This window comes from Grammomys surdaster, unplaced genomic scaffold, assembly GCF_004785775.1.
Source record: "Grammomys surdaster isolate TR1022 unplaced genomic scaffold, NIH_TR_1.0 126531, whole genome shotgun sequence".
Classification (NCBI taxonomy): Eukaryota; Metazoa; Chordata; class Mammalia; order Rodentia; family Muridae; genus Grammomys; species Grammomys surdaster.
The window spans coordinates 4024019-4038739 of NW_021621323.1; the positions used below are offsets into that span (position 1 = coordinate 4024019).

Sequence of the window (14721 nt, forward strand, 5' to 3'; positions counted from 1 at the left end):
GAGAGGGAGAGGGAGAGGGAGAGGGAGAGGGAGAGGGAGAGGGAGAGAGACAGATGGAGAGAGAAAAGGAGAGGGAGAGGGAGAGGGGGAGGGGAGGGGGAGGGGGAGGTGGAGGTGGAGAGAAGGACTGTAAGTTTGTTTCTGACTTCCACATGTGAACCATGGCACACAGGCATCTATAGTCACTCAAAAATGCACATGCCTGGCACACACACATACACACACACGGTAGGGAAGGAGGGAAAGTGAGGGAGAGCACACAGATAAAAATAAAACAAGTAAAATACTAATTTTTTTCCTGATTCACAGAATGCGCTACTCTTCAACTTCTTGGCCGACTCATGCAAGCCCCTTCAGATGTCTCAGTGCTTTTCTCAGAGATGACGTGTGAGAAACTTGCCAGGGACAAATGAGTGGCAGAAAGCCACCATTTGTTACGTCTCCACTTAACATGCACCTCTGTGTTGCTAAAGACAGTTTGCAGTCATGATGTAATCTGCTCAACATTGAACTAGACCCTCGCCACCTCAATGGCAGTGACAGAGCATGGAGTAACCTTTATATTTAACAGCGGTAGAAAACAAATGTCATAAAGGAAACAATTGCTCTTCAGAGGCCATTACCCCATCCTCTCATCCTGGTATGTTACTCAGGCTCCAGGCTTGCCCCAAATTTAACAATCCTCCTTTCTCAAGCTCCTGTGCACTGTGAATACAGCATGAGTGATGATCTCCACGTGTTGTATGCTGACAGACAGCAGATTTTTCTCAATAGAACACAGAGATGTTCTAAGAGGATGCTTAAAGTAAATGGTAAAAGTCACTATCTGTCTGACACACAAAAAGCTTAATCAAATGTATCAAGGAAGTATCAAGGTCTCCAGTCACTGGTCTGCCCACCTCACGGCTCCTCTATCCCAGGAGGTTCGCATGAGGAACTTAAGCTGAAAAAAGTACAAGTTAATATATTGTGGCATGTTTCCTCTTGGTCTTAAGAACATTTTTAAGAGAGTAAAAATAACAAGCTATAATCCTCTGTTTATCAAGATAATAATACATTTTCACTTAACAAGAATACTCAGTTTTGTCTAAGCAGTAATATGGGCAACCCTACTCAGGTTCACCTCCTTGGAAGGCGATCTGCTCAGTATATCAAGGTACATAAGCATGGACTGACACTTGTACCCCACAGTTCCAGTTTAAAAATCGGCCTCAGGGAGAACAAAGTGTAGGGAAAAAAAAAGCCTTAGTATGCCTCAGAGGTCACCTCAGGACTATAAGGGAAATATGCAAACAAGAACAGAGGAAACTGACCTAAATCTATTGATCAGTGTAAGATACTGAATAGCTCAGTGGTTAAGAGCACTGGCTGCTCCTCCAGAGGGTCTGAGTTCAATTCCCAGCAACCACAGGGTGGCTCACAACCACCTGTAATGGGATCTGAAGCCTTCTTCTGGTGTGTCTGAAGACAGCTACAGTGTACACACACACACACACACACACACACACACACACACACACCAAAAAATATGGAAAATGCTTAAAGATATTTTTATGCTATACAGATTTTTACCCAGCACATAAAATATGGTTGGAGAATGCATAAGTAAACAAACCAGGCAAAACCAAGTCAGTGGTAGTTTGAGAATATTAGAACATGTTTGATTTCCTCCATATTGTCTGTTTATCCAAATTTTCTAGAACAAACACTGTACTAGCCCAATGTCTTCTTGACATTTGTGTGTTGGAGTCCTAATGCTTAAAACCTCAGATTCTGATGGTAGAACACGTGGGGACAGGGGCTTTCACATTGCAGTCCAGTTACAATGTGGCCACTGAAGTTAGACCAGACCTATAGGATATTTCCATACTGAGGTTAGGACAGACACAGGGAAGACCATGTAGAAACACAAGCAGAGTGCTCCTAAGCAAAGGAAAAGGCTCTGAAAGGAAACAATCTTGTCCATACCCTGTTCTCAGGATCCCAGCTTCCAGATGTATGAGCAAATACATCTTTGCTGCTTATGCCACTCAGTCCTGGTACTGGTACTTTGTTAATGGCATCTTTAGCAAACTATCATAATCATCTTTTATTTTTTAATGAAACAGCAAAAAATGAACGGGGGAAGTACTGATATAAAAGGGAACCTCTCTTCCTGAGACGCATGGAAACACCACAACAGTTTTGAGACCACATCACTCACTTTGAACTGCCCCACTGTATAACATCGTCAAATCAACATTCTAAATCTATTGTGCCATTTGTCATGTATACTGAATTCCTGATCATAGTTATGAGTGAGATCTGGAGTCCCTGAGTTCCCCATTACTGTGAATGTTCTGACAGTGGCTGGACATTCACATCACGGAGGCCACAGAGCTGGTTGTGTGGAGTTGAAAGTGTTTTAAGATTCATTCCAACTCGATTTCATTTATTTCTATGGGCAGTGCTACATTAGTAACTTCCACAGTGCAAAGCTAATTCTCCTGGGTACCGGTCTTTACTGGATTTCTAACTCAAACTAAGATGCTTTCATTCTGGTTTTCTTCAATTGTGGGGAAAGCTATTTCAGGTTCTAACATTCAGAGCTCCTCTCTCATGCTTCCCAGACTTCAAACATCATCTTTAGCTTCCCAAAATTTTAAGGTAGACTAAATGCAATGTTGTTTAAAAGTAAAAGTAGCATCGAGAACAGTACCCAACACCTCAAGCAGTTATATACGCACTTAAAACAGGAACCCGATCATCCCAATCTGCAAGTGAGGAAAAAAGCCAGCCTTGGTTTTTGAGTTCCTGACACCATTCTGGCCCTGTCATCTTCTGAAGGAATAAACCCACTTTATCTACAACACAGTCCTATTTTCTAAGAGTGTTTGCACATATGCTGTGATATAAAACAAGTCCTCAGAAACTCTGGACATGTGATTTCTTTGTTGTTGACTTTGCATTCCTGAATTATCATTTTCATCCTCAACAGCGGGGCACTTTCCCCCAGCAGCTGCGCAGAAGATCCTGGACCCTTTAGACTCTAGAAAGGAATTGGGTAGATACCACTGACCCTATTGAAATCTCCTCGTGGAAACAGTTTGCTATCCAGAACAAATGACTGGCTAGCTGGAAATTAAATTATGAATAACATCCGTAGAAATCACAATTCTCTACTTCCCTTCCCTGGTTTCTGGGAGAACCTTCAGCATATGGTTTTCAATTGAATCCTGCTGCTGTTGGTATTCTGATGCAATTCACCCACATCTCCCCAACCTGTGCCTACTTAACAGCTTTGCCTTTCTCAAGAAATAGCCCCAGTATTTAGTTTCTCTCCTGGATTCAGAGCTCTCAGAAGCAACTCCCATTATTAGCTCAAGAGTCCAAGCAAGCCAAAATGTTTTCCCTTACTTTTCCAGTGGTGCCCATCCTGCTTTTCCTGGGTTTGTGATCTGCAAACAGGAACGTTTTCTGACTGATGCACAGTTCACTCTTCTATGAGTAGCAGCATCTTCTGCCTTCAATAAATAGCGTGACTTGGAAGTTCTGCTTGCCTTCGGCAACATGATTCATAGCCTTAGAATTTTCCCAACCTAAGAAGCTCCACCCTCCTGCAAGTCAAGTGTTGAAAAGAAATACAATAAGCATTATGATTAGATGAGAATAAAAAGCTAACAGACATCGGATCCTCAAGTCTACCATGAAGGGCCAGGAAGCACTCTTACCCATTTTATTTTAGAGAATGTTACGTTAGGTCAGCTGTGTACAATTGATATGGAATGCATTGCGTGCTTCTACATGCAAGCTGTTCTGTCAGGCGGCTGGTTTTAGAGATGTGGTTAGGCATTTGTTTTTGCACTCCGTTTGCACTTGATATAGCTTGTAGAAAATGTGGTTAAATATAAATGAGGTTGGGGTATGACTCCATAGTAAAGCACATGCCTTAATCTGGTCTCAGTTCTTAGCAACACACACATACAATTTTATATCATGTACGTATGTTGTGCTATTCGTCATATACACTGCATTCTTGATTATAGTTAGGAAGTGCTGCCTGAAGTCCCTGAGTTCTCAATCACTGGGAATATATATACGTGTGTGTGTGTGTGTGTGTGTGTGTGTGTGTGTATGTGTGTGTGTGTGTATGTGTGTGTGTGTATGTGTGTGTGTGTATGTGTGTGTGTATGTGTGTGTATGTGTGTGTGTGTATGTGTGTGTGTATATGTGTGTGTATGTGTGTGTATGTGTGTGTGTATGTGTGTATGTGTGTGTGTATGTGTGTGTGTATGTGTGTGTATGTGTGTGTGTATGTGTGTGTGTATGTGTGTGTGTGTATGTGTGTGTATGTGTGTGTAACAGATGCAAGGAAATGTGTAAAACCAGTAAAGGTGAAGGTTGAAAGGAAACTGTGAGTCTATGAATAGGAGTAAAGATGTCTGTAATTTCTAGGTATTCTGGAGTTGGGAAATTAACTAAAACTTGTCCTTGCCCTCAGGACACCAGCCATCTGGCTGGAGATCACATTATTTATCCGCAGAAGTGCTTACTGCTTACAGACATTGGTATCCAAGGAGAAGTACTGAGAAGGAATCAGAATCCCGCTATACACAGAGGCTCTTGCTTCCCTAAAGGAAATGACTTGGACAAGCATTTAGCCATCTCATCATTTCAAGTCACGGTTTTCCAGTCAGCAGCAGCGCCTGACCCTTCTGGATCTGCGTTTGCCTTTGACAGGAGCGTGTCGAGGGTGTTTCTTACTTGACGGTGGCTAGTTGTCCCATTGGTATACCACTGTCTCCAGCAACCCCCCATACAGTAATGACATTTCACTCCTATGGGGTGACACAGTGAGGCAGGATTTCTGTCTTTAGACAAAACTCTTCAGTCCTGAAATACAGAATAAGGACTCTTACCAACTACTTTCTCATCAACCAAACCTTTCCTCTGGAAAATGGAAAGCATGGCCACAGATCTCTGAACATAATGCAGTAGGCGCTGAAAGTCCGATTTCACACATCATCTAATTCAGAAGTAGTAATTATAACCAGTGACCCTAGTGCATTGGCCAAATTAAACCGAGTGGGGGAAAGCATTGCCAGCGGACCAGGCTCATATGCAAGCGTCGTTGTTTTGGCAGCAATGATGGAGAACCCCAGCATACGATGTAGGTACAAAGGAGAAGAGATAGGCAGGTATGGACAGGACACATGGACACAGACAGACATTCTGAGTCTCAGCTGTCAAAGACCAAGCCCTGGCTCAACCACCAAAGCTTGTTTACTTCTGAACAAAGGCAAGAGTACTAACAAGGGTGGAGCCAGCTCAAAGGCTGCAGAGTGCCAACATGGGCGGGGTGGAACGGAGGCAAAGTTTCTCAGTTGATAACTCCTTGAGGGTTTTGCAAGACTTCATAACATATTAGTCTGAGAAGTAAACTCTTCTCATGTTAATCTGCCAGGTGATACTTAATAGCTAAATACATTTTTTTTTTTGTTACCAATCCATCTTTCCCCAGAATCTACCGGCTAAAAATAAATGTGAAAAGCTGAAAGTTGAGAAGTATCCAATTAAAAAATGATTCTGCTGGGTGGGGCGGGGGGGGGCACAAGGGACTCCGAATCCAGGAAGAGCTGAAGGAAAGAAATAGGTGGGCAGTTATGATCAAAATGTATTGTGTGCACATGTGAAACTCTCAGAGAGTAAATACAAATGCTATAATAAAAGGCACACTTAAACTGCGTGGCTTGGAGTCTCCAAGGTAAGACATCAGGTTACAAACCTCCTCCTCAACGAAATGAATGAGAAAAGTCAAATGGCAAAGGATAGAAAGTGGAGTGTTCTGAACAGAGAGGCTGGGAGCACCGGCTAGCACTAAGGATGTTAAAAGGAAAGCTGAGGTAGGGGAAAGCAGCAGAACGTACCACAAAGGAATGGGCAGCACGTGGCTAAACCATGGCTCTTGGACCGGGCAGATGCCTCATCTAAAGAAAGTGACAGTCGTCTCAGGCCTGAGAACAGTAGAGGACACTGTGTGGCAGGGGGTGACTCCGGCTTGAAGGTGCAGCTGTGCAGAGGAGCCCCAGTTGTCACACTCAGTATCTTACAGGGCGAGGGCAAGTGCTATCCTGGGAGTTCAGGCCAAGAAGTAAGTTTAAAGCTGTGATTGTTCACAAGACAAAAACAGATTTTGAATTAATAGGCTAATGATTCACTGCCAGCGTGAGAGAAAGCAAGAATAAGCTAAACCTAGAGGAACTAGGCCAATCAGTGAACTAGAAACTCAAGGGACAATAGAAACAAAGATGTAAGTAAAACTTTGAATCTCTGAAAAGATAAAGATCAAATAGTCCTTAGCCAAACTAGCCAAATGAAAGAGATCAAGTTAATGAAATAAAAGAAAGACAGGAGAGAAGAAACCAGGGAAGCATGGGGGAAAAATACTTAAATCCCCTGTATTCAAAGAGCTGGAAAGTCTAGAAAAAATGAATAAATTTAGAGACTCACATAACATGTAAACTTTGTATAAAATAGATGTAAATAACTGATCTATAATGAACAAAAATACTGATATAATAACCTTCCAATAAGGAAACCTCAGGACAGTAGGATTCCCTGTTGAATTCCACAACTCATTTAAAAACAGCTAACGACGGTACTTTTCAAATTCTTTCATATAATCAGAAGGAACACACCAAACTCATCCTGTCAAGGCTGTTACCCTGATACCAAAATCAGATAAGGATGCAACAACACCAGAAACACTATAGACCACTTTCCTGATGGAGGTAAATGCAAAAGTCTTTAATAAAAGGCTTATAGACTGTTGGGGTACAGGAATGGCTTCACAGTCCACACAAACACCAGTCTCAGTCAGACAGGGATAGTTTATTGAGCATAGGCCGCAGGACTGGTTGACTAGGGCAATGGTCCAGATTCAGGAATTGAACCTTAACCCTGAGTTAAGATCTTGCAGTGTTTTAAGCCCCAAATCCACAAACATCTATGTCAAGTTACTTTGCCAACCAGGACTTAGAGATAGGGGATTTCCATAGGAACACATTTTTGTTGTACACTTATCCTGCTCCCATTGCTTGGAGTATTCAACTGTGACAGGAGACTTGCCTTGTCTAACCTTCATGCCTTAACTTGTCAACCAGGATAGGATTTGCCTAACACTCATGTCTGAACCTGCCAACCAGGATGTCAATTACCCACATATATATCTCTTTCTGCCAAGTACGATGTCAGTACCCAAAACCTCCTTGGGAACTCAAACTTTACTAGACCACTACTCAAAATGGAAATCTTATTCCAAATAGTTTTTTTTATATTGGTGCAGGTGTCTCTCTTATTTGGAGGTTTATCCCAGAGGCAGCTTATAAAGGCAAATACCATAAAAGCTTATACACAGGTGCAGGAAGTGTCTCTGGATGGTTGGTTCAGGTCCAAGCTTATTGTGGGTAACAATACAAAGCAGTTCTATTGACTTTTATTGTGATTGGCTTCCAAGGGCACAGAACATAACAGAATATGTAATCAAGCTTGGCATTAGAAAGTTTCCTAATAGCAGCAGCAACATATGAGAAAGTTTCCTTATAACAGCAGGCTAGTCAGGTAACTGTTACCTAGGCCTTAACACTTTATCTAGGCCTTAACATTCCATCTAGGCCTTAGTATTTTACTTAGGCTTTAACATAAATTGAATTTAACAATACATTAAAGATGGGCATAGTGACCTATGGCTTTAATTCCAGCACTTGTGAGGCAGAGACAGAGATCTCTGTGAGATCTAGGCCATCCTGGCCTACTTAGTGAATTCCAGTACTCTCAGAGCTACATAGTGAGACTCTGTCTTTAAAACATGAAAGAAAGAAAGAAAGAAAGAGAAAAAGAAAGAAAGAGAAAGAAAGAAAGAAAGAAAGAAAGAAAGAAAGAAAGAAAGAAAGAAAGAAGGAAAGAAAGAAAAGACAACAAAAAAATGTCTACCCTGCCAAGATCAATACAACACAAACTAGCTGGTTTCATTCAGGGACAAAAGGAAGGTTCAGCATATGCAAATCAGGAAGCTTAATGCAGTTTGTAAGTAGGTTCAGGGCAGAAATCACATGTCCATTTTAATAAATAGAATTTGTTTCATCCCAAAGTTAAGGAGGGTCTGTCATGAAACAAACTCACACAGTCCAGACTCCTGGGCAAGTTGGGAGGACTCTGAGAAATGTGCTCTAAGAATAAAGGTTTGGGACTCAGTGTGCTTGTCTCAAGCCTGTGTTCCCACTTAGGTGACCTCATAGCTATCGTGCTCGTGTGTCTCAAGGATTTGTGGTGAGGAAACTCCTAGTACACTGCTCCATTCAAAAGCAGGAGCAAATATTGGTGATAACTTGATTTCAGCCATATGGATTATTATTCTGATTTATTGCTTGGATTTTTAAAGTGTTCGAGATGATAGAGAAAATGTCTTTGCATAGCTTAGCTATGAGGTCCTAGAATCCTCCAGAATTTCCCACCAAGTTTGAACATTAAGAGTCCTCTAAGCAGGGCAGTGGTGGCGCACACCTTTAATCCCAGCACTTGGGAGGCAGAGGCAGGAGGATTTCTGAGTTCGAGGCCAGCCTGGTCTACAGAGTGAGTTCCAGGACAGCCAGGGCTACACAGGGAAATCATGTCTCGGAAAAAAAAAAAAAAAAAAAAAGAGTACTCTGAATACAAAACAGCTACTGAAAATCGGAAATAAAGGGATAGATAAACTGTAATCCATACATGAGTTGATCATCCATCAGATTGTCTGGCAGCAGGAAGGTTCCAGAATGCAGGATTTTCAGCCCCCTGACCCAGAGAGGTCCAGGCATATGAAAGCTAGCTGATTGCCATTATTTTCAAACCGCCTTGCCTAGACTTTGAGTGCATGAGACCTACTAGGTAGCATGGGGTCATTAGCTCTTGATTCTCAGGACACTGTTCCTTTAGTTTCCCATTAGCTCATCCAGGATGCTGATCACCCCATCCCATGAGGACAGCAGGAATGGAGTAGAGTCTTGTAGAAGAGCTAGCTAACATATCAGCTCTAGAGCTGGCCAGTTAGTGCTTATACTTGGGAAACACAAAGAGAAGCTAAATGTTTTCATTCATGGCTTCTTGAGAGGTGTTGGTGAGACAGGGGTGTAGGATCGCTCATGACGTAAAGACAGAAATGATAATGACCATATTTCTAAGGCTACAAGGGTGGAAGCCATCTCATAAACATGGAAAAGGAAATCAGTGAATTGTTGAGTTATCAGAAGAATGAGCGATGGAACTGTAATTACTGGAGGGCACAGAAGAGCTTAGTCACCCAGCATTATGGGAACACATCGATGAATTTTGTTCCACCTTATCAGCCACCAAACCTTGAGGGTGGGCTTTCTGCCTTGGTTTCTCACATTCTCTCAGTCCAACGCTAAAAAAGTAAGCTGTAAACAACCAGCTGCAAGCTGAAACCCATCCTTTCCTACCTTCGTCAGCTATGCCAGGCCTTGTGGGGATGAGGCATGGCAGGGGCAGGGCAGTAGAAGAGCCCAGGCTCTGCCCTGATGTGGGAGGCTAATCCTCTGCTAGGCACTGGATGCCAGCTCCCAAGGCTGCCATGGAGACCATGCTTGGCAGGTTCAGCACATTTGCCTTTGCACGCACACCCAACTCAAGAGAGTAATGAGGATTTTTTTTCTTTCAAAGCAAGACAGGGATGTCACATGTGTTTTGAATAAAGTCTTCATTTGTCCAGTTTTCCAACTGACTGCTGTTGGATGGAAAATTTCAATTTGAGAAGGTCAAGTGCTGTGGGGAAAAACAAACCCACGTTGGTTTTTCTTCTGATCTTATCTCTCTTTAAACACACACACACACACACACACACACACACACACACACACACACACTCACACATTTGTACATGCAAGGATGTAGGGTAGGTAGGTGGTGGTAATAAATGTTTCCACGTGTCTGGCTAGGACATGTTAAAAATGACTTCTGGTTACTCAGGCCTAACAGTTATTTCAGAGACTGCACCTGGAAGCTTCTCCTTGCACAAACAAACAAGCAAACAAACAAACAAAACACATATAAATACACCTGAGCAGCTAGGGAGGCAAGAGACACGGCCTTGGAAGAAAAAAGCATCCATCATACTGATAAGTCAAGTTCATGATGTATTCTCTCTTTTAAGTCTCTTTCCAGTGTTTTTGAGAGGCCAAACCTACTCCATCTTGGGACCAGACTCCATTTTAAGAGAAACTTGACCTAATGCTGAATCCAAGTACCAGGAAGGAACCATGGCTTGGCCTTGGCCTGTACCCCAGCGTTACTAGCCACTTCCCAGAAACAGTCAGTCAAAAATTAGTCTGATTGTTTCAGATGTACTTTCAAACCATTTGTGATTGTTCATGGTTTTGCTTCAGAGCACCCACCTGTCTGCTTATAATAGTCACACAACTAGATGCTTGCCAGGACAAAACCTCCTCACTTGTTCTCCATTTTCTATAAAGCCGTGTCCTGCTGGGAGCCTGGGGCTACATCCTCCTGTTCTGTTGCATCAAAGACTGCGCTATGGCCCAAGCTTGAGCTTGTAAATAAAGACCCTAGTGCTATTGCATCGGTTGGCTCTGTGGTAGTCTTTTGGAGTTCATGAACACCTCCTGGGACAACATTTTCCTCATGGCTTGCCTCAATAAAATACTGAGTAGGAGCCCAGAATGTTAACAGAGGTGTCTTCAGGCCACATCTTCACTGGTGCAACCCTAGTCAGACGTTACTTTCTGAAGTACCTTGGGCTTCGACCCTATGGTGAGTGGTTAGCAGAGGTGGGAGCAGTCAATGCTCCACCACCTAAACTACTTCATTTCTGCTTCAACATGTTTTATGTTGACAAATCTTTGTTTTAGCAGAGGTTCCAGGCTCCTATAAGAAAAGGAAAGCACCTCCTTTGCCTTCTGAATCATGGACACAGAAATGCATATGAAACATTTGTGGTGAAATTTCTCTTGATATAAAGAAGAAATTTTTCCAGCCCTCGATTCAGGATAATTTTAAACTAATTGTCATTAAAAAAAAAAAAAAGACAGAACCGTTTACAAGCAACAGCACAACACACAGTCCTGCACTTGGGGGAGGGAGGACTGAAGTTACTATTATCTACACGTGAACCGATGACTGGAAATACAGAAGACAGCAAGGACACATTTAGATTTAAGTCCACAGAAATCATCATGACTGTTAGTAATCTGTTAAACTCCACCTCCACAGTCACCTGGCAACAGCCAGGTATGCTCCTCCCCAGAGTTACCTGGCAATAGGCAGGTAGCCCTGCCCACTATAAAAGGGGCTGCTTGGCCCCTCCTCTCTCTCTTGCTCCTCGACCCCGCGCACCTGCAGGTTGTTGTCTCCCCTCCCCCCTTCTCTTCCTGTCTCTCCACGTGGTCATGGCCGGCCTCCACTTCTCTGCTCTCTCTCTCCTCCCGCTCTCCCACCCTCTTAATAAATCTCCCCTCATGGAACCATCTAGTCTGCTGTGATCTGTTGCAAGCTGTGTGTGGAAATCCTTTTATTGGTGCCGAAACCCGGGATACGAAGACTTCGGGGACCTCAGCTGTTGCGACCGTACAAGATGGACACAACGACCACTCGGACTTCATCTGCTGCTAGCCGCCCGCCCCCCCCCCCCCGCAACCGAGCGAGTGAATTAACATCTGCTGCTACAACCCCCATCCCGTGCTGCTGCTGCTGCTGCTGTGAGGCTCGCCAAACTTCCACCATGTGAGCTGAGGCACTGCAGCCGCCTGTGTGGTACTCTGCCACGTGGGCCGGGTACCATTTCCTGATATCAGACTGCACAAACTCACAAACAGACATCGATTAATTGTTAAGGAGTTTCCGTTCAGCTTGAGGGACCCTAAACACCGGGTTAGCACCTGGCCAGCGCTTCCTAGACTAAGGGTTTGGCTTTTCATGGCCCCAGTCCATATGGCCTCTAGCTGATCTGCCACTTAGGACATTGGCCCATTGGGTGGTCTTTCCCCTCTCAGAAATAGCTGGTAACCCCTCCTCAGCTCTTGTAGCTCCACAGAAAGCTGGTACCAGGCGAGCTATATCCTGACTGTCTAACTTCTGGTGGGCTAGCCCAGTCGAGGCCCTTATTTGATCATGCGACGGCCCGATTATTATAAGCAGTGCCTGATCGCTTTGTTGCTGGCTTATCATTCAGGACGCTGTCTGATAGCCTGTAACCCAATGGGCAATACATTGTCTTCGTCCGTACCCACAGACACATACTGCCAGCAGTCTGATAACTGAAAAAATTCCCTATAACCTTTCCATGTGTTCTGCCTGCTCCCCACACCTCTTTCTAATTTTTCTTTTTAATTAAACCAAAATGGGGGAATTACTGTGACTCTAGTGGATGTCTGCAGGTTCCACACACACTAGCCTAGAACTGGTAAGCTTCCCCATCCCCCACTGGCCAGAGTAACCCTCCACATGGTCCCAGGGAAGATTCCTTGAGCTAGAATGTCCTTCCCTGGACCCTGCCTTCCCTGAACCTCTCTAGGATGGCTCCCCTTGGATGAGACATTTCCCCTTTTCCTCTCGAGACAGTTTCTCAGCGCTGAGTACCCCAGGCCAGGCCTGGACAGACTGTTTTCTTTGCCTCAGGAGCACCGGCTCTGACCATAGTCCCCAGGTGTCTCTTCCAAGGGCCAGTCTTTCACGCCCTTTTCCCCTTCCCACTCCTTCGTCATTTGCAGGTCGACTGGAACCTCAGTTCCAGCACCTTGCCTGGAAAGCTAGTGGGTCCAGGGCCCAACCAGCTCCTCTCACCTCCTCTGGGATCGGTTAACTGGTTCGCCTGGTCCCTCCCCTTTATGGTTCTTAGCTCTGCTCTGGGTCTTCCCCTTACATCCTGCCGCCTGGGACCTGTAAACGTTGGGGTGATATGGGACATGCTTGCTTTTCTTTACTCACTGCTGCCAGAGACACTGGGCAGCAGCTTCCTCATGCTAACAGGAAGTCCCGCCCTGTCACTGCCACCCGAAGCACCTGTGGTTCACGACTCCAGCCCGCCAGCTGTACTGTATGCCACTATTGCCAGCTTTCTTATTCTTGTCTTAACCAAAATGCTTCTTTGCTAATACAAAAATGTGCTTTTCTCTTCCTATACAACCCACCAAAGTTACTTAACACTCTTTCCTAACGTGTCTTGATAGATTTTTACTACTGCTATTATTCTATTCAGTTACAACCAATCCTTATGGCTCTCAATCTTGTCAGAAGTCTGCTAATTATATATTTTAAGTTTATGGCCAACAGAATGCCCAAAGCCTCTAACAGTTAGCCCAAGATGGTTTCAGAAGACGTGGACTCCGGACTCCTAGAACATACAGCCTAAATTGTATGTGAACAAACGCAATGGGACGCCCTGAATCAAATGACTTGGCTAAATAAAGGTAAGTCATTTCTCATATCATGCATACTCATTCCACAGAAAAAGCCCTGCAGCTTCTGCGCTTGGAGGCCAAACTGACTTCACCCAAGAGACTATGGAAACCATGGGAACTGTTGGCTAGTGGACTCTGTCATTTTTTAAAAAATAATATATAACTGGTAGATTGTTGTTTACTCTTTACCAGACTTCTGACTACATTGACAGCTAAGCTTTCAAAGATATTATTTGTTACCTCATTACCTAAACTCAGTTGAAAGACTACTTGTGTTAACTCATGCTGTTATCTATTTTGTAAACTTATAAGCTACAGGAAACCCACTCAGATCTACCTCTCATAGATGCCATCCAGATAAGTACATCTGCCTAAAATTCCCACTCACTATCTATAACAAAGGGTGGGATCCCTCTGGGTTTCAAATGTACATCTTAGAAAAAATCTTTCTCCAAGTGTTCTTAACCTTATTTCCTACATCTTGTCAAGTCCAGGTGCATCCAATACAGCTCCAGAGAAGCAACCTCCAGATGCTCCATCTCCTGCCACACACACATCTGCTTCTACTGGACCTGACCCTGGACATCAGAAAACAGCCAGCTCTTCTAAGATGGGACAAACATCTCCCATATCCATTCTTCTAGGTTCCCCCTAGAGACATGTCACCCCCAATGCCAGCAGGAAGTAGCCGGATTTCACGTCAACCCTATTCCTGCTTTGCTGTCACCTCTTTCTAATTTTTCTTTTTAATTAAACCAAAATGTGGGAATGTTAGTAATCTGTTAAACTCCACCTCCACAGTCACCTGGCAACAGCCAGGTATGCTCCTCCCCACAGTTACCTGGCAACAGGCAGGTAGCCCTGCCCACTATAAAAGGGGCTGCTTGGCCCCTCCTCTCTCTCTTCCTCCTCGACCCGTGCACCTGCAGGTTGTTGTCTCCCCTCCCCCCTTCTCTTCCCCGTCTCTCCACGTGGTCATGGCCGGCCTCCACTTCTCTGCTCTCTCTGTCCTCTCGCTCTCCCACTCTCTTAATAAACCTCCCCTCATGGAACCATCTTGGCCTGCTGTGATCCGTTACAAGCTGCGCGTGGAAATCCTTTTAATGACTACTTTCATCAACACTGGCCCTGAAATTTCTGGCTGCATATGAATCTCAGCAAAGCCTGATATAACACAGAATATAAAGGAGAAGTTCCCCAGGGGCCCAACTCCTCCTATCTAATATGTGTTGAAATATAAGACAGTTTGCAAGGACGATGAAGACTGTGTCAG

At 44.1% G+C, this 14721-nt stretch overlaps 1 protein-coding gene across 1 annotated transcript in view; it reads right to left on the reverse strand.

Moving 5' to 3' along the window:
• Positions 1-3433, reverse strand: part of LOC114614839 (alcohol dehydrogenase class 4 mu/sigma chain) — a 14729-nt gene extending 11296 nt beyond the window's left edge. The window contains exon 1 of the mRNA XM_028760486.1: positions 3397-3433. Within this exon, the coding sequence (XP_028616319.1) occupies positions 3397-3414 (18 nt within the window). The 5' untranslated portion in view covers positions 3415-3433. The remainder of the gene's footprint in view (positions 1-3396) is intronic.
• Positions 3434-14721: the final 11288 nt, after the last annotated feature.